The following is a 23,353-nucleotide window of genomic DNA, read 5'->3' on the forward strand; positions in this document are numbered from 1 at the left end:
ATGTGAACTGGGGGCAACGAAAGGTCCCCTTCTTCACAGGACAGCCAGCCTGTCTGCTCCAGGGTCCTAAAGCCCCTGCAATGTGAACTGTGTTCACCTCGGGAGAGCTGACTATGAGGTATAATGAAGTTGGGTACAGAGTACTGTGACACAGAGTATCATGATGTTGGGTATTATTACAGTATTAGTATGTTGGGTAAAGATAATTAATACTTTAGATACAGAGTAGTATGATATTGGACAGTGTAGGATGATTTTATCCTTCCTCCACAATGTCAAAATCTATCAATGGAGCAGTAGAGATGTGATGAGTGGAGGTGTAGGTCTGATTCATAATACCATGTATTCCTTAATAGGATGTCCTCTAACCACACTGAATCCTTGCATTACTTCCTCATACTTTGACAGTCTGTTGTTATTCACCTGGCGTGTCATCCTCCACCACATCCAGAGGGAGACGAGGCCCAGAGCTCGAGAACGCCAGAGCTTCTCTCTGTCACAGAGCTGCCCTGCGAGTCGCGGGCCCTGGACTCCATGACTGGGCAGAACAGAACAGCTCACCTCTCCATGAACCCCTAGTCCAGCTTTGGGGAACATACCCCTGCACCAGTGAACTGTGCAGCCCCCCCCCCCCCATACCCATCTGCCCCCAGACCCCGTGCCCCCTGTTCCCCTGTTTAACAAGCTAGTCAGCACGTTCCCTGTTGTCACTGCGACACGGTGTACTTGGGGTACAGCTCGCGGGCGGGGCCAATTAAACTCGCACTGTTCTCTGCTCGGGGTCAGGAGTTTAGTGGGTCATCATCGCGGCAGATTCCAACCAGAGTTATCTAATCATGTCCCCTGGCCAAGCCTGGGGGCTGGGGCCTCGGCACTCCTCACCTCACCCGGAGGGAGGCGGGGCCTCGGCACTCCTCACCTCACCCGGAGGGAGGCGGGGCCTCGGCACTCCTCACCTCACCCGGAGGGAGGCGGGGCCTCGGCACTCCTCACCTCACCCGGAGGGAGGCGGGGCCTCGGCACTCCTCACCTCACCCGGAGGGAGGCGGGGCCTCGGCACTCCTCACCTCACCCGGAGGGAGGCGGGACCTTAGTATCTTCAGGACAGGAAGGGTACATTGTAGCAATAAAAGGTAGAGGTGTTTGTGTGATTTTGGTGTTTTGTTATATCATTTATAATGGCTTCAGGCTTTGATTGGGCCCATATCAAGTTGAACCACCTTGTTGAACTGAATAATTAGAATTGGCATGCCATGGTTTTAAAATGTTACTTTCATTTTCAATAAAACGTTTATATTCTAAAATATGATTTCATAAATTATTTTTTTCATACACCTAGGCCTACATGGGAACGCTCGTGGTGATCGATGGACAAGCGCATCTCTCAAAGTGAGGTGAAAGCGGCCCCTAGTGCCTGTCTTGGGTTGTTGCAACTTCATACTGACAAGACACGCAGACGGCACCTGATGGCAAAAATAACTGAAATGATGTTCCATTTCAGTACTATAAAAGTAACTTATCCTCAGAATTGTGTATGTTTGTTTACAAATATATATGTTTAAACCTGCCTAGGCCGGTTTAGTAGTTGATCCACGGATCAATTACTTGCAGGCTATTTTATTTATGGAACATAATTACTCGTGAGTAGGCCTAAGGTTTGTTAAAAGGCTGCACAAATGATTGCTAACCTCTGTGCACGGGTTTTGCTTCAATATAGTCATACAGGAAAAAATGAGCATAAACAACATAACTGTAGGCCTACGTTCTGTAAAAAAAAAAAAAAAAAAAAATACATTAATGACTTAAGGTGGTGTAGATGAGTGAAGTTATAATTAATCCACTTCCGCTAAAATGTTCAGCGACCCTTGAATTATGTCTCTGAATTATGGCAGTAGACTAATTGCAGTGAGCAGTATATTTTTAGCATATTGTCACAAGCAGGCGGAGCTTAAGGATGCTTCAGACGCAGGGATGCGAGAGATAGCAGGTGGAGACATAGCTGGGTGCCAGAAAATAGATAAATTGATAGAGATAATATCACATCACCTTGGAGGATTAAGAAAAATGTACATCTTCAGACGTTCATTTTGATGCGAGGGATTGTGAAGACTGCCCTGATCTAACGCGAAAGGCGCCTGCTGTATTGCGTCGCTAGAGGCTGCGACGATGTGATTTCATCAGTGGGACAGCCTTCTCTCGGTAACCTGATATTATGCAGGGTACGGAGGCTACTGTAAGCATTACATTTGAACAAAGCATCGGTGTACAAAACAATCGTCGATCTGGCAGGTCAGTCGCTGTTTCTGTGCTGTAGTGATAGCCTTTCACTATCATTGGTAAATCATCATTATCATCATCATCATCATCCCAATAATGAAGACGTTTTGTGTCGCATTATCAAACTTGATGTGAATCTGCAATTCAATCCTATCAGACCATCTGAAATATTTGTCAACAAACCTATTAAATGTTTGGAAGCCTCTTCCAAATGTGACATGGGAGGACCCATCAAGTGAGGATGGATTGAGGCCTACAGCCATCAATATTAGTAATGAAGTATAGAGTATAAGGGAATAGATATGCTACGCCACGTTTATTTTACGGATAATGTTACACTTTTTATTTAGCCTTTAGATTGTAAGTGCATGAAGCAAATTTAACCTTTCTCAGCAACTGCTAGCAAAGACCTTCTGTTTGCATGTTGTGCTGAAGCTGCTTGTCTGCATGTGTGTGTGGTAAATAGAGTGAAAAATCTTGAATAATTAAATTATTTCTACCTATTGAATCGGATTGAATTGGAAAGTCGTCCCCCCCCCCCCTGCTTCTCATTATAGTAGAATGTGGACATGCAAACCCCAGTGTCTGTCAGTGTTACGCAATTCCCCAGAAGCAGTGTGTCTCATCTGGTGCAAACCCACAGGCTGTGTGAGTATGTGTGCATGCAAGCGTGCATGTTGAACCTGTGCTGTGTCCCTCCCCCACACTCCCAGCCACCCCACATCCCTCTTAAGCCAGGGTCAGAAAGCTATAATCCTCCTCGGATGGAGAAAAACATCAATATTTTTTTGCTGTTTATTGTTGTCATCTCATAACTCATCCTCCCTTCCTTCTTCCACACCAGCCAAACATGGTGGACCCCTCGGAGGCTGACGATCAGAGCAAGTGCAAAGGCCCCCAGCTGGAGGCCCCTCCCTTGGCCCCTGAGGCCCCCAGACTCCCCAACCAAGCGGATGGCCGGGCGGCAGAGGAGGAGGGGGCCGGGGAGGGCCTGGGAGAGCCCACCCCCTCTGCCAAGCAGGGGGGGGGCCTGGGAGAGCCCACCCCCTCTGCCAAGCAGGGGGAGGGCACTGCTGAGTCAGCCCGGCCAGAGACGGGCACCCAGAACGGCCAACCACAGAGCCTCGCTGAGCCGGAGCCCGCCCCTAAGCTGCACCTGGACCTGTACAACTTCGACTCTCCTCTGGCGGAGGGCAGCCGCTACGTGCTGACCAGCCCTCGCTCCCTGGAGGCGTGCGCCCGCTGCGGGGTGAAGCCCGTGGAGCTGCTGCCGCGCCCGCTGGCCGACTTTGCCCACGAGGCGCCGGGGCGCTCCATGCGCGTGGCGACGGGGCTGTTTGAGGTCTACGAGAGGGACAGGCACGCCAAACTCCGCCAGTGCAGGGAGGAGAGAGAGAGGATCGTCAGAGAGGAGAAGAGGAGGATCTTGCAGGCTGCCGTCAACGGCAACAGCAGCTCCTCCTCCTCCTCCGTGGACCACAAGGCTCCGGTCGACTCCAGATCCTCCCCTGGTGCCCCCGTTCCCCCCTCTAAACCGGCCCCCAGCACCTCTGGCTTATCCTCTGGGGCTGCCTCAGCCTCTAAGGCCAGCACAGCCTCTGGCCTCACCAGCTCCTCTCTGGCCTCGAAAACGAGCTCCATCACCTCAGTGTCGACCTCCAAGAGTGTGTCCTCTGCCAGGCTTTCGAAGGCCTCCGCCCCGGAGAAAATGAAAGCTCCTTTCAACAGTCAGGGCCCGGCCACGCGTCCAGCGTCCACCGGTCCACCCCCCGTGGTCCGAAAGACCCCCAGCAGTTCCAAGTCCTCAAATACGTTCCCCAGAGCAGCGTCCAAGCCCTCGTCCTTCCCTAGGATTGGGGTTTCAGCCTCATCCTCATTGTCCAAGTCAGCCATTCAGAGCCCCGTCACCCCAAGTGCTGCCCCCGTCAACGGTGTCCGGCCTGGGCCCTTCTCACTGCACAATGGACACCTGAAGCCCAAGGGCAGAGGAAGAAGCCATTCCATGGAGTCTCTTCAGAGGAGGATGGACACCATGTGCTCCTCAACCTCCACCACCACCACCACCACCACCTGCACCTCCTCCGAGTCCGGAGCCTCCTCCTCCTACAGCTGGGAGGGACCGCGGGACCACTGGGCCAAGGTCTCCAGCCCCCGCGCCCGCACCCTGGCCACCTTCAACTCCCTGATGGGCCGCAGCCTGAGCCTGGGCGACCTCAGCCACTCGCCCCAGACCACCCAGAAGGTGGAGCGCATCGTGCGGGAGGTGAGGCGGCGGGGCCTGAAGGCGGTGCCGGAGCGCGACCGCAAGATCGCGGCGCTGATGCTGGCCCGCTACCAGGAGGAGGACATCATGAGCCAGACGCGCTACGTGGCGCACCTGCAGTGGGACAGCGAGCGGCGCCTGGACGAGCTGCGCCGGGGGCAGGAGGACCGCGAGAAGCAGCGCGCCGTGCTGCAGTGCCAGCGGGCGTGGCAGTGCCAGGTGTCCACGCGCCAGCGCCGCCTCAGCCAGCAGGAGCGGGACTCGTCAGCGGCCAAATTGCGGCAGGCGGCCGAGAGCGAGGAGCGCTGGAGGGGGCAGGCGGAGCAGCAGGAGCGGAGCCGCCTCCAGAAGCTGCAGCAGGGGGCCAGGGAGGAGAAGCAGAAGAAGGCCCTGCAGGAGCAGAACCTCCGGGCCCTGGAGGAGGAGCGCGCCGCCGTCCTGGAGCAGGAGAAGCTGCTGCTGAAGGAGAAGCTCACCATCGCCGAGCTGAAGAGGCAGGAGAAGGAGCACCAGGCGCAGGAGGAGAGGCGGGGCCTGAACCGGGCCGAGAAGAGGCGCCACGCCGCCCTCATCCACGAGATCGCCCGGCGGGAGGAGGAGGAGAGGGAGGAGTCCCGACGGGCCGCCGAGGAGAAGCTGAGCCGCTCTCTGGAGAACTACGAGCAGATCGTGGAGCGCCGGGGCCTGGAGCTGAAGGAGAAGGGCAAGCGCGAGGAGAAGCAGATCCAGAAAGCCCGGAAGGCCGCAGAGAAGCGGGAGAAGCAGCAGAGGCAGCAGGTGGAGGCCCGGGCCAAAGAAGCGGAGAAGCGCTCCCAGCAGGCGGCCTTGGTGGCGGAGGAGCGCTCCAGGGAGAAGGCCCAGAAGGCCGTGCAGAGCCGTCAGGAGAAGGAGAGGCTGCAGAGGCTCAACAGGCAGCGCGTGGAGGAGGAGGAGCAGCAGAGGCGCCTGGAGCTCCTCCAGTCCATCGAGAAGAAGCTGGAGAAGAGCGAGCAGATCTTCAGGGAGAAGAGGGCCGTGCTGGAGAGCGCTCGCTCCGTGGCCAGAGCCTCGTTCCACGTGCGCGACAGGGTGAGGGAAGAGACCAACATGCGCACCTTTGACAAGATGGCCCTGGAAGCTCAGCTCAAAGCCAGCCTGGATGATAAGTAAACAGGCGTCCATCTCAAGGACTACCATCTACCACCAGTCATGCGCTTACAGCCTCCATCCCATGTTTCATCGCTGGACCACAGTTTCAGACCGTCTCATGTGGAGTTATTGATCCCTGTGTGTTTCCTCATCTCCCCAAAACACATCTTTATTGAAAGATTTGTATTCAACTTGAATCATTCCCTTGGTTATTGACATATCTTGAAGTATATCAACTTCATCAAATATAAACCAAAAAAAAATGATATTATTTAAGTGGAAGTACTGGGACAAATGTACTTGTGGAAGATGAACAATTTGCCTGTACAAGACTGTAACATGAGAGAGTTGCCCAGTGAAGTAAAACCAATGCTCCTCATGTCTCCCTGGTTGCCCCAGCTGCAGGACTGAAAGCTGAGCAGGAATGAAAGGAGTCATTGTTAACCAGGAAGCACAACTCCATGACAACTGCAGAGGCTCCTTACAAAGAAACTCCTTTAGGGTGGGAAATAAGAGCAAAGATGGGGGGTTGGTAAAAGGTTGGAGAGCCCCGAGGAAAGGAGAGAGGTTTTTGTCTGCTGTGACGCAGATTGAGAGGCAGAGTGCGTTTGTTGTAATCCCGGGACTGGCGCTGTGTTTACCTTAGTGCTGACAGTGCAGCTGTACACGGTGACATCATGTAAGAGGCGTCAGCCAAGGAAGACAGAAGAAGACCTGATCCGGCCGTCTAGGCTGTTCTCCCCCCTCTCCCCCCCACTCCCCCCGTCCTTGTCCCTGTTTTCAGTCAAATATCAGGAAACCGTCAAGTGCTCAAGAGGACCGCGTCTACCCCCCCCCCCCCCCAGACACCAGACAGCTCATCCATGTTAAGGTGAACAGGTATGACCCCTGACCTCCTGTTTTCTTTCTAGGCATCGCTATACCTCTAGGTCTCCACACAAAAACACACATTTTTTACATTTAGTAATTTAGCAGACGGTCTTATCCAGAGCGACTTACAGTAAGTACAGGGACATTCTCCCCGAGGCAAGTAGGGTGTAGTGCCTTGCCCAAGGACACACGTCATTTGGCATGGCCGGGAATCGAACCAACAACCTTCTGATTAATAGCCCGATTCCCTAACCACTCAGCCATCTGACTCCCCCTCTTCCCACTCTCCCACGCTGTCCTCCTGCCAAGTTGGCTCCCTAGACACTAATCCCACAATCTCTCTGATTAAAAGAGAGAGAGAGGGAGAGAGAGAGAGAGATGCCCCACACAGGGGCTTTGCCCTCATATGTAACAGTTGCCATGGCGACAGCGACAGGGATGAAGCTGAGTGAAGCAGGAACGGAGACAGCTGGAATGCGTGGGAACTGGAGAGACCTGTCTATGGGGGGGGAGAAGAGCAGGAGGGAAAGGAGGAGAGAAGAGGGGGGGCAGGAGAGCACTAGCAAAACCTTACAGAACAGTATTGGAAGAGAAAAGCCGAGTCATGGTGTTATATTGATAAGTGTGTGGGGTAAGAGAATCACTTCTGCTGCTTGCTGTGCGTTCCAGGGCCTGTTTCTGTCTCTCTCTGGGACCCAGAGGACTGAGAAAGGCCTTTTAATGGGAATATAAAACCTGCCAACGTTTTATCCTGAATACTAAGATGCTAAGCCAGCGTGGCAGCATTCGGCTGCGCTGGCTGTTTACTCTGAGCTGGTCACTGTGTTCTTCAGAGAGGCCGAGGGACTGGAGACCAGGCCTTTACGAGATGACGTTGCTCACACCAGGAACCAGTGGCTAGCAAGGCCATGGTTACTCGCTTATTGAGTCACACACACACAGCGCTTGCTTATGGAGTTTTTATTAACGATAACAAGTAGACATTTACAATGAGAGATCACAAAGCAACGTCAAAGTACATTTGTTGAGTCTTCGGTTTGTATGTGTGCCACAGGACCCTGGAAGAGGAGAACATTGTGGTGTCATCATCTCCCGTGACCTTCAGACCGCTGGACTGTCCCCTCAGAACACTTCACCCTGCCTACCCCGCAGTGTCCTCCTGGAGGACCCAGCCTCGCCAACCACCCAGCCTCACCGACAACCCAGCCTCACCAACAACCCAGCCTCACCAACAACCCAGCCTCACCAACAACCCAGCCTCACCGGCCACCCAGCCTCGCCAACAACCCAGCCTCACCGGCCACCCAGCCTCGCCAACCACCCAGCCTCGCCAACCACCCAGCCTCACCGGCCACCCAGCCTCACCGGCCACCCAGCCTCGCCAACCACCCAGCCTCACCAACCACCCAGCGTCAACAGCAACAACAACAAGGCTTGTAGTTTGGTCAGCACAAGGATAATTTGTTCCTCAGATCATTCCCTTGAAACATGTTTTTCTCAGAGTTCATTTCCCACGTGTAAATTGTAGTAAGATGCCTGCTTTTGCTTTCTGTTGTGGTGTTACATTGTTGTGGACAGAATGTGAAGGTTTGGAGCATTGGAGTGGTTTTTGTTTTACATCTGTTTCATATCAAAGACATATCTGATTTTTTTTTTACTGCAAACTCGTTATTTTCATCAACTTGGACGGATGGATGAAACCCTGTAAAACCACACAATCTGTGTAAATACAATCAAATACAAGGAAAATAAATGAAAACATGTTTTCGATGTTGCCTAGTTTCCTCTCTTCTAGACTGCGTGCATCAAACCTTCTCTACAGGGTCATTCATAGTTATACTGGAGGGCTATGGAAGGAACATGATTATAATGTGGTCAACGATGATTAATAGTTGAATCCACATACTTAAATACTGCATTTGGGTTCTGCTTATAGAACATTACTTTTACCATCATGCTTCTGAGGAACATTACAGGAGTTGGGCCATTTACTTGTTTAGCCTATATACCAATATTAACCGAATGTTCACTATATATCTGAACAAGTCTTACATTCTCATCTCATGTGACTTTGGTCAGCTACAATACGATCACAGTGTGGGGAGGACAGCTCAGGATGACTCAACTAAATTAAGAACACCATCCAGGACAACATGGCTGTTCCGCAGGCCCTCCCTGCCTCCCTCCGCTGTCAGTCCTCCGCCTGGGCATCCTGCCGAGCGATGATCTTGATCACCTTGTCCCTGAAGCAGCTGTCAGCCGTCATTCGCCGGGCGGTCTCCCTTAGGTCCTCCATGCTTGCACCGTCGCCCGTGGCAACCACAAAGGACTGGGAATGTTTCACTGCAACCAATAGGAGGAGCAGTGTCAGATGAGAACCACCAATAGGAGGACCAGACTGATATATTGTGTATGCCATACAGACGTGGGTCAATGACTACTTGTAAATACTATCAAATACTTGGGCTGGGTGGGTTTGGTTTGACTCACCTACTGCACAGAAACCAATGGAATAGATAGATTAGATAGATAGATAGAACAATGGATGGATGAGAGAGAGAGAGAGAGAGAGAGAGAGAGAGAGAGAGAAGAGAGACTAGTCCTCTCTTGTGTGTGTGTGTGTGTGTGTGTGTGTGTGTGTGGAGCGTTGTGCGTCCTCTTACACCAGTGCTTCCTGGAGGCCCTCCTCTGTATCCGGCAGCTCTTGATGCGGCGGGCCGCCGCCTTGTGGAGGTACACGGCGTTCTTCATGATGGAAGGAAGCTTCGCCTCAATCTCCGCCGCGCAGATGCACTCCTCAAAGAACTCTGGATAAACACATGTAGACACACACAAACACGTACACACACAGACAGACGCAGACACAAACACACCGGCACAGGCCGCGACTGTGTAACTGTGAGTACTGCAACTGTGACAGTCGCTTGTCGCTGCGGTGTTACCAGGCTCACTTCTCAGGTGGTTGACGTCGCCCTTCATCCTCTCGTCCCTCTCCGTGCTGCGCTCCAGAGAGTTCAGGCCTCTCTCCAGGTCCTGCAGGGCCTCCTCCGCCAGCTTCAGCCTGCGCTCCAGCTCCACGCGGGACTGCATCTCTGCCTGCGGGGGGGGGGGACACAGAGAACAGGCTCCCTCAGCATACAGAGCCCAGTGCGGCGTGACCGGAAGAGAGAGGAGCCAGGGGAAGGGGCGGGCAGGGTGGGGAGGAGCCGAGGGAGGGGGGGCGGGGAGGCAGGGGACAGGGGGGAAGGGGGGGGGGGGGGGTGAAACAGAGCCAGATGATGTAGATATCAGGATGTACAGAATGGCAGAAGCAGACAGGGTTTGAGAGACTGTTATAATGACTGTAACTGTAACTCTATAGACAGTGTCCAATCCAGGGCTCTCTATCATTCTGTATACCCACTCTGGGGCTGTGTAACTCTATCTGACTCTGTGTGTATGCCGGGTTACCTTGAGCTCTGCCTCTGTCTGCTGCTTGTCCACGGTGAGCTGAGTGAGGGACTGCTGCAGAGCCCGGGCCTGGCTGGAGTAGAACTCAGTCTCCTCCTGAAGAACCTTGGCACGCTGCTCTTTCTCCTTCAGCCTGCAGGGGGCCACAGAGAGCAGGGGGGATGAGAGAGAGAGAAACAGAGAGAGAGAGAAACACACACAAGGGCAGCACAGGACTCTGTGAGTAATCTGTGATGTCACACGTAATCACACACTCACAGGCCCCCGCAAAGTCATTCCAGTGGTAGTTAGAGGACAGTGGCTGGACGTTCAGGGAAGGATGAGCTCATAGCTCTCCGCTTTAACCGTCTCATTTGTTTTGGAAGGTAGATGTCTCTCAGTCGGACTGAGGACCTACTCTAAAGCACGGCGCCGCTGAAACTCTCTCCCAGGTCATCCGAAGGGAGACTCGGCCGACCTTGTTAATGGATTACACAACTCAGTGCACAACACAAAGAGAGCTTCCATAGAGGCGATCTCTAATGCTCCGCCCCCCTCCACTTACTATCCCCCCTGGTCGATACAGATGCATCTGTTGTTATGAATCAATGCACATTTCCACTGGCTCCCTCTCCTAGCTCCATTAGCCCCCCCGGAGCCCCCAGGCTGGGGGTGAGAGCGAACACGTGCCTGGCCAGGTGCTGCCAGCACCCACACTCTGACATTGCTCCTCCCGTGGTCCACGTCTGATACTGGGGACCAAGGTGACGAGGATGGACGATGACGATGCACTCCCCTGTCCTGGGTGTTTGCGCTGTATGCTAAATACCTGTATGCTAAATACCTGTATGCTAAATACCTGTATGCTAAATACCTGTATGCTAAATACCTGTAAGCTAAATACCTGCTGTATGTATATAGACCGTTCCTTGACCTCAACACCACCAAAATACTGTTCGAACTATGCACTTCTGATCCCTGATTTTCTGCTGTACGTTCTAAACACACTGCTTGGACGTGGCTTTGGATGAAAGCGTCTGTAAAATGAATACAATGTGGAGAGCATGCTGCTCGGTCCAGAGCCCTCCTTGGCCAGCTCACTTCTCCTGGGCCAGATCCTTCTCCCTCTGCAGCTCCCTCATCTGCTCCTCGATGTGATGCAGCTCCAGGACCAGGTCCCCCGACTCCCCCGGGCCCCCTGAGGGCTCTCCTCTGGCGGGCGGCTGCTCCGCCCGAGGCCCCTCTGCCCCCAGGGGAGGAGGGGCCTCCGCCACCCCCAGCAGCTCCAGGGTGCGCTTCTTCTCATGGGACAGCTCCTGGAGGAAGCAGCCAGGACACGGGGGACACGGGGGGACGACCGTGATAGGATGTCGGCGGAAGGGCAGGGACAGGGGATAGAGAGGGGCCAATTGAGGGAGGGATGGGGGGCACAGTTGAGGTGTTGTTTTGTTAATAGTTACCCCTGTAGATGTGGTGACGTGTGCATGAACAGCATGAAGGGTTGTAGGCTTTAGAAAGGAGCGGCTGTTTACAGTACCTCGATGGACTTCTGCAGCAGGGTCGTCAAACTGTTCAGCTCCTCCTTCTCTGACTCCACCCCCTTCAGAGACTGAGCTGTGCCGTCCAGGTCCCTGTCCAGACACAAGCAGACGCAGCGTTCCTCACCATCTCCAGTCCTCTTACCCCTAACCCTAACATCTCCAGTCCTCTCACCCCTAACCCTAACATCTCCAGTCCTCTCACCCCTAACCCTAACATCTCCAGTCCTCTCACCCCTAACCCTAACATCTCCAGTCCTCTCACCCCTAACCCTAACATCTCCAGTCCTCTCACCCCTAACCCTAACATCTCCAGTCCTCTCACCCCTAACCCTAACATCTCCAGTCCTCTCACCCCTAACCCTAACATCTCCAGTCCCACATCTCTGCTCTGCGGTGAGCCAGGTGTTGTCATGTGTGACGTTGATGCAAACAAAGGAGAAATCAAATGCTTTATTTCTCACAGTTTGATCTGCTCCTGCTCTGTCTTCAGTTCCATCACCACCTCCTCAAACTTCTGCTTCTCCTCCTCCAGAACTTGGTTCAGCCTCTCCAGCTCCTAACCGTACACACACACACACACACACATGAAAACACACACACATGCGTACACAGACACACACAGAAGCACACACACGAGCAGACGCTGAAGGAAAGGAGAGAAGGTCTGACCTCTTTCTGCTCGCGTTGTAGAGTCAGCTCCTCCGTCTCCTCCATCAGCTTATCTGAGGACAGAAAACACCTCACTCTGGTCCAGGGGCAGAAAACAGCTCATTCTGATTGGTCCAGGGACAGGAAACACCTCAATCTGATTGTTCGATCCATCTGGATATGTCCCGAGGGGCTCTCTTCCCAACACTCTCCGAGGACCTAGGTCCCTCTGCCCTTCCTACCCCTCCACCCTCCCTCCTTACCCCCTCCTCCCCTTGCCCATCCTCGCCCTCCTCCTCCCCCAGACCCTGCTCACCCAGGTACTCTTGCTTCTCCTTGGCCAGCTGCAGCCCCTGGGCCTCCAGACTCTCTATCATGGCCTCTCCCAGCTGGGCGTTCTTCCAGGTGCTGGTCCAGCAGAGGGGAACCAAGACCTGTGTCAATACCCTTCACTCAGTACCACCCTCCATTAAACCTCCATCCACCCTCACCCACCCCTCCATCAAACTACCCACCCCAGAGCACAGTAACTGGGACTCACACTCTCCCTGACTGCTGCAGGATCTCCACCCACTGGCTCTGCTCTGACTGAGAATCAGCTGCCAGGACGATGTTTCCCTGTGGGAGAGTTTACAAGCTCACCCAACGATGGACATCACACATGGATAACACAGACATCACACATAACACATGCGTCACATGTATGTAATACAGACGTCACGCCAACACACGCATCATACACGCAACATGCACAACCAATGCTGCGAATGAGATGCAGAGCTCCCAGGTGTTAGAGAGACGTCGGTGCTGTGATCTCACCGAGAAGTCTTCATGATTGATGACCATGGAGAAGGGCATTCCCAGGTCCTCCCTCACCTCCACCACACACCCGCCCAGAGGAATCACCCCCTGTTACACGCACACACACAAGCACACACACACACACACACACACACACACACACACAGGACTTTACAACATATTCTGATCTACATTTTACATTTTAGTCATTTAGCAGACGCTCTTATCCAGAGCGACTTACAGTAAGTACAGGGACATTCCCCCGAGGCAAGTGGGGTGAAGTGCCTTGCCCAAGAACACAACGTCAGTTGGCATGACCGGGAATCGAACTGGCAACCTTCGGATTATTAATCCGATTCCCTCACCGCTCAGCCACCTGACTCCCTCCCTCCTGATCTTTCATGCATTGTTTCACAACCTTGATCCCAAACTGGACAGCAGAAAACAACTTTCTCGTCGTTCGACTCCTCACCACGCAGCCACTGACCTTTGGATGGATGTTGAAGTAGCGGTTGGTCTCAAAGCTTCTTCTCTCCCCCTCTGCATAGTAGAGAAGGAAGCTGTCTTTGACGATAAAGAACCTGAAAAATAGGACAGACAGCTGAGTGATTTAACAAATGATCCAAATAACGCCTTATTTGGATTAAGGGGATTGTTTTAGTCTGTTGAAATTGTGTTTGAATGCATCCCTGGATCCCAGGACCTGATCGGCCAAATCTACGATTCATGTTTGGATGCAGAGCTTCAGATAACCAGAGGGACATGTTTGCTAAGGTATCAAAGGGCCTAGGGTCACATGACAGGAGTTGTGAGAGGTGAGTCGACTCTGAAATCAACTGGAATCTTTGGACCATATTTACACATTAACCTCTGCTGTCACAACCTCACGTTTACAGCAGTTCATAAACCCAACTCAGAAAATGTTCTGCATTTCAACATCATTACATGAAAAGTTCCCTTCCAAAATTCCATAGTTTGTAGGTTCACTTGCTAGACAAACAGATATGGAATGCAAACTGAGAAGATGTAGAAGATATTGCATGCAGTATCTGCATGCAAATAATGTTCTTAGACACAATATTTGTTTGAATGTACAAACAGTGCCATATTTTGTAGAACATGACATCACAAATAACCTCATGTATTTAGCAGACACTTTTATCCAAAGCAACACACAGGGGAATTGGAACCTGTGACCTCTTGTCAAACGCTTGAGTCACTTCTGACAGCAAGGGACACTACTCACACAAGTAAATAATAGCACAGACAATATCTATTCAGATTGTCTGCTGAATGAATGAAATGTTAAAAATATATTGATATACATATTTACATATGTATACATCCAGTTTGTGCATATGAGGAAACAGGTCTTACCTGCGGGACCACTTGGCGGAGGGCCGTCCGAAGGGCCTCTTCCAGAGCACGCCGTGCAGCTGCACCTTGGTGCTGATGTCCAGCACATCCCCGTCAGCCTGCTCCATGGACGACCAGGGCGACAACAGCGAGGATCTGGACGACGAGAACATCGCGCCTGCTTCCACGAGGGCGAGGTGGGGGGGCGTGGGGGGCTAGGCGATGTCGACCGACAACAAAAATATCAATGACTCAAAAATAGCCCCTCACCCAGGCACATACCCAATAACACACGCACACCTCCGCCCCGGTCACTGAGTCTCTCCCAAACAATCAAACAAATCCCAATAACGCCGCTGGCTGGACCGATGCTGCTGCTAATAGCATCAGCTGGAGGAAAACACTCAGGGAGCAGAGAGCTGGACAGGCTGAGCGACGGGGCACGGCAGCAGACAGAGAGTCTGTGTGTGTGTGGGAGAGAGAGAGAGTGTGTGTGTGTGGGGGGGGGTGCATGTGTGAGGGAGAGAGCACGAGTGTGTGAGAATGTGTGTGTGAGAAAAGAGAAAGAGTGGGGTGTTATCAGAGAGAGTTTAAGTGAGGGAATGTGTGTGTGTGTGTGTGTATGTGTGAAAGAGACTGAATGTGTGTGAGTGAGAGAGGAGAGAGAGAGGCTTTGGGAATGAGTTGTGAAATCCAGGGCTGGATCATACTTTGATGCCAGTAAAAGCTGTTATTCAGATTACTGCACTTCTAGCTGCAGGGACCAGTTATCCTTTGGCAGGTGTGTATGTGTGTCATCTCTCTATAAACTGAATTAGAGGACAGCTGAGTCAGACCACCAGGCACACCACTCTCCTGTAAATATCCAGTTAAGGAAATACCGAGAGCAGTTTATGTGTGAGATACCGGTAGTGATTTCTGCAATCGTGAGAGTAGTTTGTATGTGAGATATAGATTTCTGCATCCTCCCTATAAGTCCATCTGAAAATGTGCAGCTTGATGGAGTGTGAGACAGATTTTCTGTAATGGACTGGAGATTAAAATATATAGGCTTTTCCAATAGCCTGCCAGAACAGATGATTGGATTAGAGACTGATAACACATCGATGTGTAGATTGTCCATTGTGTGTCCTGTGTTGTGTAATGTTGTTGGCATTTGGCGATGCTGTTCTGTGTCTGTGTTTCTGACCCCTGCTGCACACTAATTTCCTTTTTAAGGATATAAATAAAGTTGGAATTTGAAGTTGTATCCCAGCACTGTTCTCCATCAGACTCCAACCACTCTGTACTGGACTGGACAACTATCAGCAAAATTAGTTTCTGCTTATATCTTTATGTCATTAAATCAGTGACTTCTCAGGTACAAAAGCACACAAAACATTGTTTCTAACCCGAGTTTAGGGTCTTACACGGAGACTTCCACTTTCATGGAGAATACAAGCACCACAACAACTTTTTCAGATTGCACCAGTTAAAAAAAAAAAAACTTTATTCAAATAATCATAAAACATCGTTTTTACAACTGCGCGACTTTTCACAATCGAAAGATGGAAATAAGGCATACTCCTTCTGGAATGAAAACAGCCATTAAAAATGACCCCCCTCCCCCCCTACGGCAACCAATCCTGGAGGTTCTACAGTACCACATGACCCTGGGAGGGTGTTGGAGACTTCCCTTTAGCACAAAAACTGTTGTTCACAAGATCTCCAAGTAAGAAAATAAATGCCTGCCTCCTCTCCTGCCCTCACCCTGCCCTCACCCTGGCCTCACCCTGGCCTCACCCTGGCCTCACACGGGAGGACTTGTCCAGGAGCAGCTTCATTTGCTGGGAATATGCTTAAATAATCTAAGTGATGTTGATGATGACCAGAGCATGCTCAGTGAAATACTCTGAAAAGCCAGAATATTTCTGCCCTCCATGGTTATGGATGGTCTCAGGGAGTAGTCGCACAATGTTTCCAGGATGACATTACATTTGAAACATATCTCTAATCAATAGAAAACTTTAAGTACATCATTAGATTAAAAACAAGGCCTCCTGTACTTTTCTAAACGCCCCCCCCCCCCTTCCTCCCTCACAGATCTACAAGAGCAACCTAGCATTCTAACCCAGCACATCATAATTGTGAGCAAGCACAGTTGTTCTCGCACAAAGACCACGACAAATTGTGGAGATGTTATTCTGTACAGCATACATACATAAGAGTCCCGGCTCTCTAAGCTGGCACCTAGATAGTCCCATCCACAATGAACCACCTCCTCCGTCTGGTCCACAGACCAGCTGACGTCCCTCTGCAGGAACTCTCCTTCCACCTTCTGAACGTGCATTCCAGCAGCCAGGAGAGCCGGCGAGCAGCCACCCCAGATGAGCTGGGTCTTCCTGGGGTCTGTGGTTGGTTCTGTGTTGATATGTGGACATGGAGCCTCCCTTGTCCCCTCGGAGCTCCGGTCGGGCTCTGTTCCCGGTCCGGAGACCAGCTTCCCTCCTGAGAGGGGCCTTACACGCCCCTGGGTGGTGACGAGTAACGAACGCGGAGATTATTGCTAAAACAAAATCAACCAATGAATGTTTAAAATGTCTAAGAACCGGGCATGCCCCACTCCCCCACCCCCTTCAAAGGTCCAGAAACACTGTCTGTAGTCACTCAAGATCACTGGTCCCTTAACGTTATGTCCACTCGTGTACTGCCCCTTCTGGGCAAGTCACTGTGAAACATTACCAAAAGAAAATCCAACATCAACAACACGAGTCTCAGTCCAGTCATCGAACTGCCTCCTCCACTCTCCACCACTTTTGCAGTAAATGGAGGAAAAGACAACTTGAAATATAAACATAAACAAGACGTAACAGAAGCTATAAGTTAGGAAGATCCCATACTGGTTTTAAACCTCCAGTCCAGTGATGTGTTGATGCTAGTTGTTAATCAGGGCTTCCACTGTGTTGATCCAGAAGTCTGGGTAACATTGCTCAGACGAGCAATCTGGAGTACTACAGGACCATATGGAACTACAGAGCAGAGATACATGATCTATAGGCCTCGACTGTCTGTAATCAGGCCATAACTCTCCTAAATGCTGAATGTGAAGCATAAATATACAGAGGTTGTTCAGCCTTGAGATAGGAGCTGTTATGCCTGCATGTGTGATAGGAGCTGTTATGCCTGCATGTGTGATAGGAGCTGTTATGACTGCATGTGTGACAGGAGCTGTTATGCCTGCAGTGTGATAGGAGCTGTTATGACTGCAGTGTGATAGGAGCTGTTATGCCTGCATGTGTCTGTTCAGCACTTTGCTCGTTCATCCTGCATGTTGGGAGGAGCGAGTGGCTCTGATCAATGATAAAATAATTTACTTCTAGAGGTTGTAAACCCATTCATGGTGGAACCTCTCTTTAAGGACAAAAAATAATCTTAAAAAATAAAAAAAGAACATTAGTGTGAATTGAGAAGGCTTGGGATAACATAACATATTTACAGTGACGCAGAATGACCTCCACCAATAAACTCCTCCGACACACACACACACATAACACAACACCCTTCTCTGCCTAAAACTCCTTTCGCTGAAAGTGAACCACTAGCAGGTATCAGACAGTCTCTTGTCAACAGTATCAACACAAAGCACTTTGTTTGTCCTGGGTTCGTCGCTCCTCTCCTCTGTGATGTCATCAACGCGTCGAGTCCTCCGGAGTGGCCATGTGTAGGTCTCCTTGCAACAAACCCAGAGGCTTGCGTTCCGTCAACAGATAACAGGTAACAAGACGTGAATCCGGGATGTGAGGTCTCTGTCTGGGCAGGCCCCTAATCCCCCTTCTTGCTCACTCTGACCCCCCCCCCCCTCCCGTGGGCCCCCCTCTCCCTTCCTGGCCCCCCCCCCTCCTCCCGTGGGCCCCCCTCTCCCCTCCTTGGCCCCCCCTCCTCACGTGGGTCCCCCTCTCCCCTCCTTGGCCCCCCCCTCCTCACGTGGCCCCCCTCTCCCCTCCTCCCAGAGCTGCTGGTCTAGTGCTGGTGGCCCACAGACAGCACCAGGGGGATGAGGCAGCCCAGCACCAGCGCCCCCACCTCCACCTTGCTCAGCCCCTTCCCTCCGTTCCCCCCATTGGGGGCGTGGCTGTGTCCGGTGCCGCCCACCTCGGGCAGGACGTGCACGGTGGCCACGTAGAGGAAGGTCCCGGCCGAGAACAGCATGGCCACGCCGGTGGCGTTCACGTCGGACAGCGCCTCCTTGCTGCTCTGCAGGGGGCAAACCAGGGGGAAACAGGGGGGTTAAAACCACGTGTCTGGGCATCAAAATACTGTTAGAACCTCGCACACACAACCACTTCAGGGGTGGGTGCATAGGTTCTTCAGGGGTGGGTGGTAGAGCTGGGGGGGTCAGGTGGAGTCAGGGGGTCAGGGGGAACTCACCTGGCTCAGACCCAGGAAGGTGAGCATGGCGAGGACCGGGGCGGCCAGGGCGAAGACCAGGAGATGTTTCCGGATGCGGTTCCTCTCCAGCCCGGCGTGCATCAGGAAGGACACCAGTCCGAACGCTGCCGGCGCCTGACAGAGAAGAAGGAGAAACACAGTCTGACAGACGGACGGGAGATATTCACCATCGAACATGCTGTTACACGAGCTGGGTGACTCAGATATAATGTGTTTATCCATCGCGTTGTACGGGGAGATTTGAACCTGTGACCTCTTGATCCGCATTCAAACGCTCTACCTCTGAGCTACACCCAGTAGAGGTCAGACATGAGGACTGGACTCCCAGTACCTTGTGAAGCATTATGGCCACGAAGACGATGAGCTGAACGCTGGTCTGGGAGGTGGAGGCCGCCGCTCCGAGGGCCACTCCGTCAGCTGTGGGAGGACACAGCATTAACACCACGCTAACGTGCTAACTTCCTACTGGAGGACACAGCATTAACACCACGCTAACGTGCTAACTTCCTACTGGAGGACACAGCATTAACACCACGCTAACGTGCTAACTTCCTACTGGAGGACACAGCATTAACACCACGCTAACGTGCTAACTTCCTACTGGAGGACACAGCATTAACACCACGCTAACGTGCTAACTTCCTACTGGAGGACACAGCATTAACACCACGCTAACGTGCTAACTTCCTACTGGAGGACACAGCATTAACACCACGCTAACGTGCTAACTTCCTACTGGCTGACACAGAATTAACACCAGGCTAACGTGCTGACTTCCTTTACACCGTTTACCCCGTTGCCTTCTGGCAGGCGATACCGAAGCATTTGGTCTCACATGCAGACTGGACAACAGTTTCTTTCCAAGGGCCATCAGGCTTCTGAATGGACATTGATATGGACACTGATACACTTCTCACTAGTCACTTTACACACTGTCACTTTCAGCTACTGGTTGTACTATCATCAATACTGCACGATTGTACTTCACTTGTCTTAGGTTACCATAGGTTTATAAAGTTAGTATAGGTTTTTTCAGCTACTGGTTGTACCATCAGCCATACTGCACTATTGTACTTCACTTGTCTTAGGTTAGTACAGGTTTATAAGGTTAGTATATGTTATTATGTGCATTATGTGTATTTAGAGGTTTAGTATACTGTATATTATTTGTATATTAGGAGGTTTACTATATTTCAGCTTATCATAGATGTAATCTATGTTCTGTGTACTTATATGTTATGCCAGGTTGCTTTGCGTTGTCTTGTCCTAAGAACTTCAGTGCCCAGTCTGACCCTGTGTTGTTCTGTGAATCTGACAATAAAAGACTTGAACTCCTACTGGCAGAGACTGCAGAAACACACCATTAATACCACGTCAACTTCATTAAGGATGAAGAAGAAGGTACAGCAGCAATAATATTATATGTTTTTATCCCAAGTAATGTACAGGGGTTGAACCTGCAACGTCTTGATCGCCAGTCAAATGCTCTACTCCTGTGCTATACCCATCCTTATGCTCCAGTACTGAGCTATACCCATCCTTATGCTCCAGTACTGAGCTATACCCATCCTTATGCTCCAGTACTGAGCTATACCCATCCTTATGCTCCAGTACTGAGCTATACCCATCCTTATGCTCTAGCACTGAGCTATACCCATCCTTATGCTCTACCACTGAGCTATACCCATCCTTATGCTCCAGTACTGAGCTATACCCATCCTTATGCTCTAGCACTGAGCTATACCCATCCTTATGCTCCAGTACTGAGCTATACCCATCCTTATGCTCCAGTACTGAGCTATACCCATCCTTATGCTCTAGCACTGAGCTATACCCATCCTTATGCTCTACCACTGAGCTATACCCATCCTTATGCTCCAGTACTGAGCTATACCCATCCTTATGCTCTAGCACTGAGCTATACCCATCCTTATGCTCCAGTACTGAGCTATACCCATCCTTATGCTCCAGTACTGAGCTATACCCATCCTTATGCTCTAGCACTGAGCTATACCCATCCTTATGCTCTACCACTGAGCTATACCCATCCTTATGCTCCAGTACTGAGCTATACCCATCCTTATGCTCTAGCACTGAGCTATACCCATCCCAAGAAGAAGCAAGCCATATCCTTACATCTCTGCAGGAATCTCCTGAGCATTCCACCCACCTGCTGCATGAACCACGAGCCCCAGTGTGGTGGTGATTTTAGAGTTGGCATTTCTTCCAGACTCCGGATCTGGAGAAGACACCAACAACACTGAGGTCAGGTGACTGATTGCCATTTTTTTTTTTATCCAAAGTGAATGGACGACGCTTAGGGAAAGTACGGCAGAAAATAGGACCAAACCAGTTGAGGCTGGCCAGTCTCAAAACGGACCTTCGCTGCTGTGGACGTGGGAGCTGCCGATCTGGTCCACCAGGAGCATGAAGACAAAGCCCAGCACCAGAGACACCCCGATGCAGGCATGGAGGTGCTCGTGGCTGTGGACGTGCTCCCCACCGGCCCCCACCGGCGTGTCCGCCTCCCCCTTCGCCTCCGACACCTCCACCCCCTCGGGGTGGTTGTGAGCTTGGTGCACACCTGGGAAACCACATTGGCATTTTCTTCAGTTAGCAGACACGTTTATCCAAAGTGGTCATAAGGAATAAAAGTGCTAAATGTTAAATGACTGCTAAATGACTAAATGTAAATAAAGTGAGTACGGAGGAGACAAAGTAAATGAGTCTATAGTGTCCTTAGTCTGACTCAGAGCTGTTGTTACCTCCCTAGGTGCGCGTGTGTCTAAACAAGTACGACCAGAACACATTTGAGAGTGAAAAGGGCTTGTGCAGTGACACAACCAGTGACAGGGTGGAGCCTGACCTTCCAGGACTTCCTCGTAGAGTGCATGGACGCCCTCTGGGATGATGACAGCCAGGGCCGTGCCACACAGCAGACCTGCTCCCAGCACCGTCACCAGCTTCAGCTTCTCCTGCACCGCAAGGGGAGGACAGGGTTAGGGTTAGCTCTGCTCACTGTAGTGGGGGTCCTCTTCAGGAGTCAGATGGAAGGAAGCGTGCTGGAGCTGTCAGGATATTCTGAGTGAAGTGGATCAGGACTATCCTAGGGTAACTGGGTGAGTGCAAGGTTTTCTGGACTTCTGGTCCAACATGAGTTAAAGGTGGAGGAGCAGACACGTTTTGGATTTGGGTTATGTTTATATGTCCGGAATATACCATGAACCTATCACGTGTGAACACACACTGGGTTTCTGTGAGACTGAGGTCAAAGTTTACCGACAAGGCAAAATTAACTTTGACCTCACATTAGAGATCACAGCATTTGCATACAGGTACTCGTAAATCCGACTGTTAACAATTCATTAAGTCTTTGTGAATACTATGACTGCATTGGTGTTGGCAAGCAAGTTATGCTACTGTTGACATCACATTGGTTTCGAGATATTAAACTAGCTACCTGATTATCTCATTGCTTGCATTTTCAACTAGGCCAAAACATTCACAACGCAGTGTTTGTTACTTCACTTACCTCAGAAAAGTTGACAGCCAAGGGGATAGTTCCAGCGACATAACATCCCACCAACATGGAGAGGGATAGCAAGCTGATTGAGCTGAAATCGTCCATGATTGCACCACGACTGACTGCTAGATAAAGCACCTACCTAGCTAGCTATTAGCTAATGTTAGTTTGCCCTGTTCCACTGGAATGAGTTATGTGTGCTAACGTGTAGCTAGCTCAGAAACTAGCTAGGTAGACTGTGTCAATACACAACGCCAATGGAATATGTACTCTGACCAGCACAAGTACTAGCTAGCAAACAACAATAGTTGACTGATAATACGAAGCTTTAACTGTAGCCATGTTTCCTGCAGCCTGCAGTGCTTCCAATATAACGGTTTCTAGTTAAACAAATACTGGGTGATTTAGCTGTACGTCTAGTTAGCAATTGTATGAATCCGCACACCTCTACTTTCAATGTGCATCGAGCTACGACTGTATTTGTCAGCTACATACAGTAGGGATAAAGCTAATATCTAACGTACGTCGCTAGCTATGCTAGTTTGTTAGCTAAATACACTGCTAGCAAGAAGCTACTTAACCTGAAGTTTTTTCTCTACTTTACACATTAACGTTGACATTCAAATAAGAAGTCGTTCGTACAGTGCCGCGTCGCAAATACCTATCCTACCACACATCAACATGCTAAAGCTTCCACTTGGTTGTTTTCTTCGTGTAAGGTTTGCACACTGCCATCAAGCCATAATTTATTTTGACGTGGGAACAAAAAAGCTCTTCCGGTTAGCCAAGTATACACACTTAAAGTACACTTGGTTTGAAACCCACGGTAGTACGGGTTGGCAGCGCTGGTACATTCGGACCAATAGTATCGTTTATAAGCGAACCAGCTGTCTTCCCGGAGTACACAAGAGTTTCATACCGTTACACTATCTCTTTACTGTACATGCCACGTTAACGTCCATGGTTTTTATGGCAGGATGCGTAATTGTCATACTAGGATATGGCCAAATCTCTTTTCAACACCATGTCAAACTTATCATAAATTGTATAATTATAAAGCCATGCCCTTACTTGTAAATTAGTAAGTAG

At 50.9% G+C, this 23,353-nt stretch overlaps 3 protein-coding genes across 3 annotated transcripts; 1 reads left to right on the forward strand and 2 right to left on the reverse strand.

Annotated features, from left to right (window-relative positions):
* Window positions 1-2,164: 2,164 nt before the first annotated feature.
* Window positions 2,165-5,689, forward strand: ccdc177 (coiled-coil domain containing 177). Its single transcript, XM_067243869.1, has 2 exons — window positions 2,165-2,289; window positions 3,122-5,689. The coding sequence occupies exon 2, from the start codon at window positions 3,128-3,130 to the stop codon at window positions 5,687-5,689; it is 2,562 nt and encodes an 853-aa protein (XP_067099970.1). The 5' UTR covers window positions 2,165-2,289; window positions 3,122-3,127.
* Window positions 5,690-8,545: 2,856 nt separating this feature from the next.
* Window positions 8,546-14,486, reverse strand: plekhd1 (pleckstrin homology domain containing, family D (with coiled-coil domains) member 1). The gene is made up of 13 exons (XM_067243023.1): window positions 14,335-14,486; window positions 13,445-13,538; window positions 12,976-13,065; window positions 12,698-12,774; window positions 12,473-12,564; window positions 12,178-12,230; window positions 11,970-12,064; window positions 11,505-11,598; window positions 11,069-11,283; window positions 9,989-10,121; window positions 9,490-9,634; window positions 9,202-9,345; window positions 8,546-8,881 (listed from the first exon to the last, which is right to left on the reverse strand). The coding sequence occupies exons 1-13, from the start codon at window positions 14,484-14,486 to the stop codon at window positions 8,730-8,732; spliced, it is 1,536 nt and encodes a 511-aa protein (XP_067099124.1). The 3' UTR covers window positions 8,546-8,729.
* Window positions 14,487-18,311: 3,825 nt separating this feature from the next.
* Window positions 18,312-22,988, reverse strand: slc39a9 (solute carrier family 39 member 9). Its single transcript, XM_067243024.1, has 7 exons — window positions 22,274-22,988; window positions 21,608-21,716; window positions 21,122-21,325; window positions 20,912-20,980; window positions 19,073-19,158; window positions 18,721-18,855; window positions 18,312-18,546 (listed from the first exon to the last, which is right to left on the reverse strand). The coding sequence occupies exons 1-7, from the start codon at window positions 22,367-22,369 to the stop codon at window positions 18,313-18,315; spliced, it is 933 nt and encodes a 310-aa protein (XP_067099125.1). The 5' UTR covers window positions 22,370-22,988; the 3' UTR covers window position 18,312.
* Window positions 22,989-23,353: the final 365 nt, after the last annotated feature.

Source organism: Osmerus mordax, chromosome 9 (assembly GCF_038355195.1).
Source record: "Osmerus mordax isolate fOsmMor3 chromosome 9, fOsmMor3.pri, whole genome shotgun sequence".
NCBI lineage: Eukaryota > Metazoa > Chordata > Actinopteri > Osmeriformes > Osmeridae > Osmerus > Osmerus mordax.

Excerpts from the sequence above, each read along its gene's own strand:
- ccdc177 (XM_067243869.1), top strand. The coding sequence starts at position 3,128 with ATGGTGGACCCCTCGGAGGCTGACGATCAGAGCAAGTGCAAAGGCCCC.
- plekhd1 (XM_067243023.1), bottom strand. The coding sequence starts at position 14,486 with ATGTTCTCGTCGTCCAGATCCTCGCTGTTGTCGCCCTGGTCGTCCATG. Across the intron at positions 13,066-13,444 it reads ACTTCAACATCCATCCAAAG|GGGGTGATTCCTCTGGGCGG; the intron begins GTCAGTGGCTGC and ends TGCGTGTAACAG. Across the intron at positions 12,565-12,697 it reads CTGCAGCAGTCAGGGAGAGT|CACCTGGAAGAACGCCCAGC; the intron begins GTGAGTCCCAGT and ends CTGCTGGACCAG.
- slc39a9 (XM_067243024.1), bottom strand. The coding sequence starts at position 22,369 with ATGGACGATTTCAGCTCAATCAGCTTGCTATCCCTCTCCATGTTGGTG. Across the intron at positions 21,326-21,607 it reads CTACGAGGAAGTCCTGGAAG|GTGTGCACCAAGCTCACAAC; the intron begins GTCAGGCTCCAC and ends GTGGTTTCCCAG. Across the intron at positions 20,981-21,121 it reads CCACGTCCACAGCAGCGAAG|ATCCGGAGTCTGGAAGAAAT; the intron begins GTCCGTTTTGAG and ends TGTCTTCTCCAG.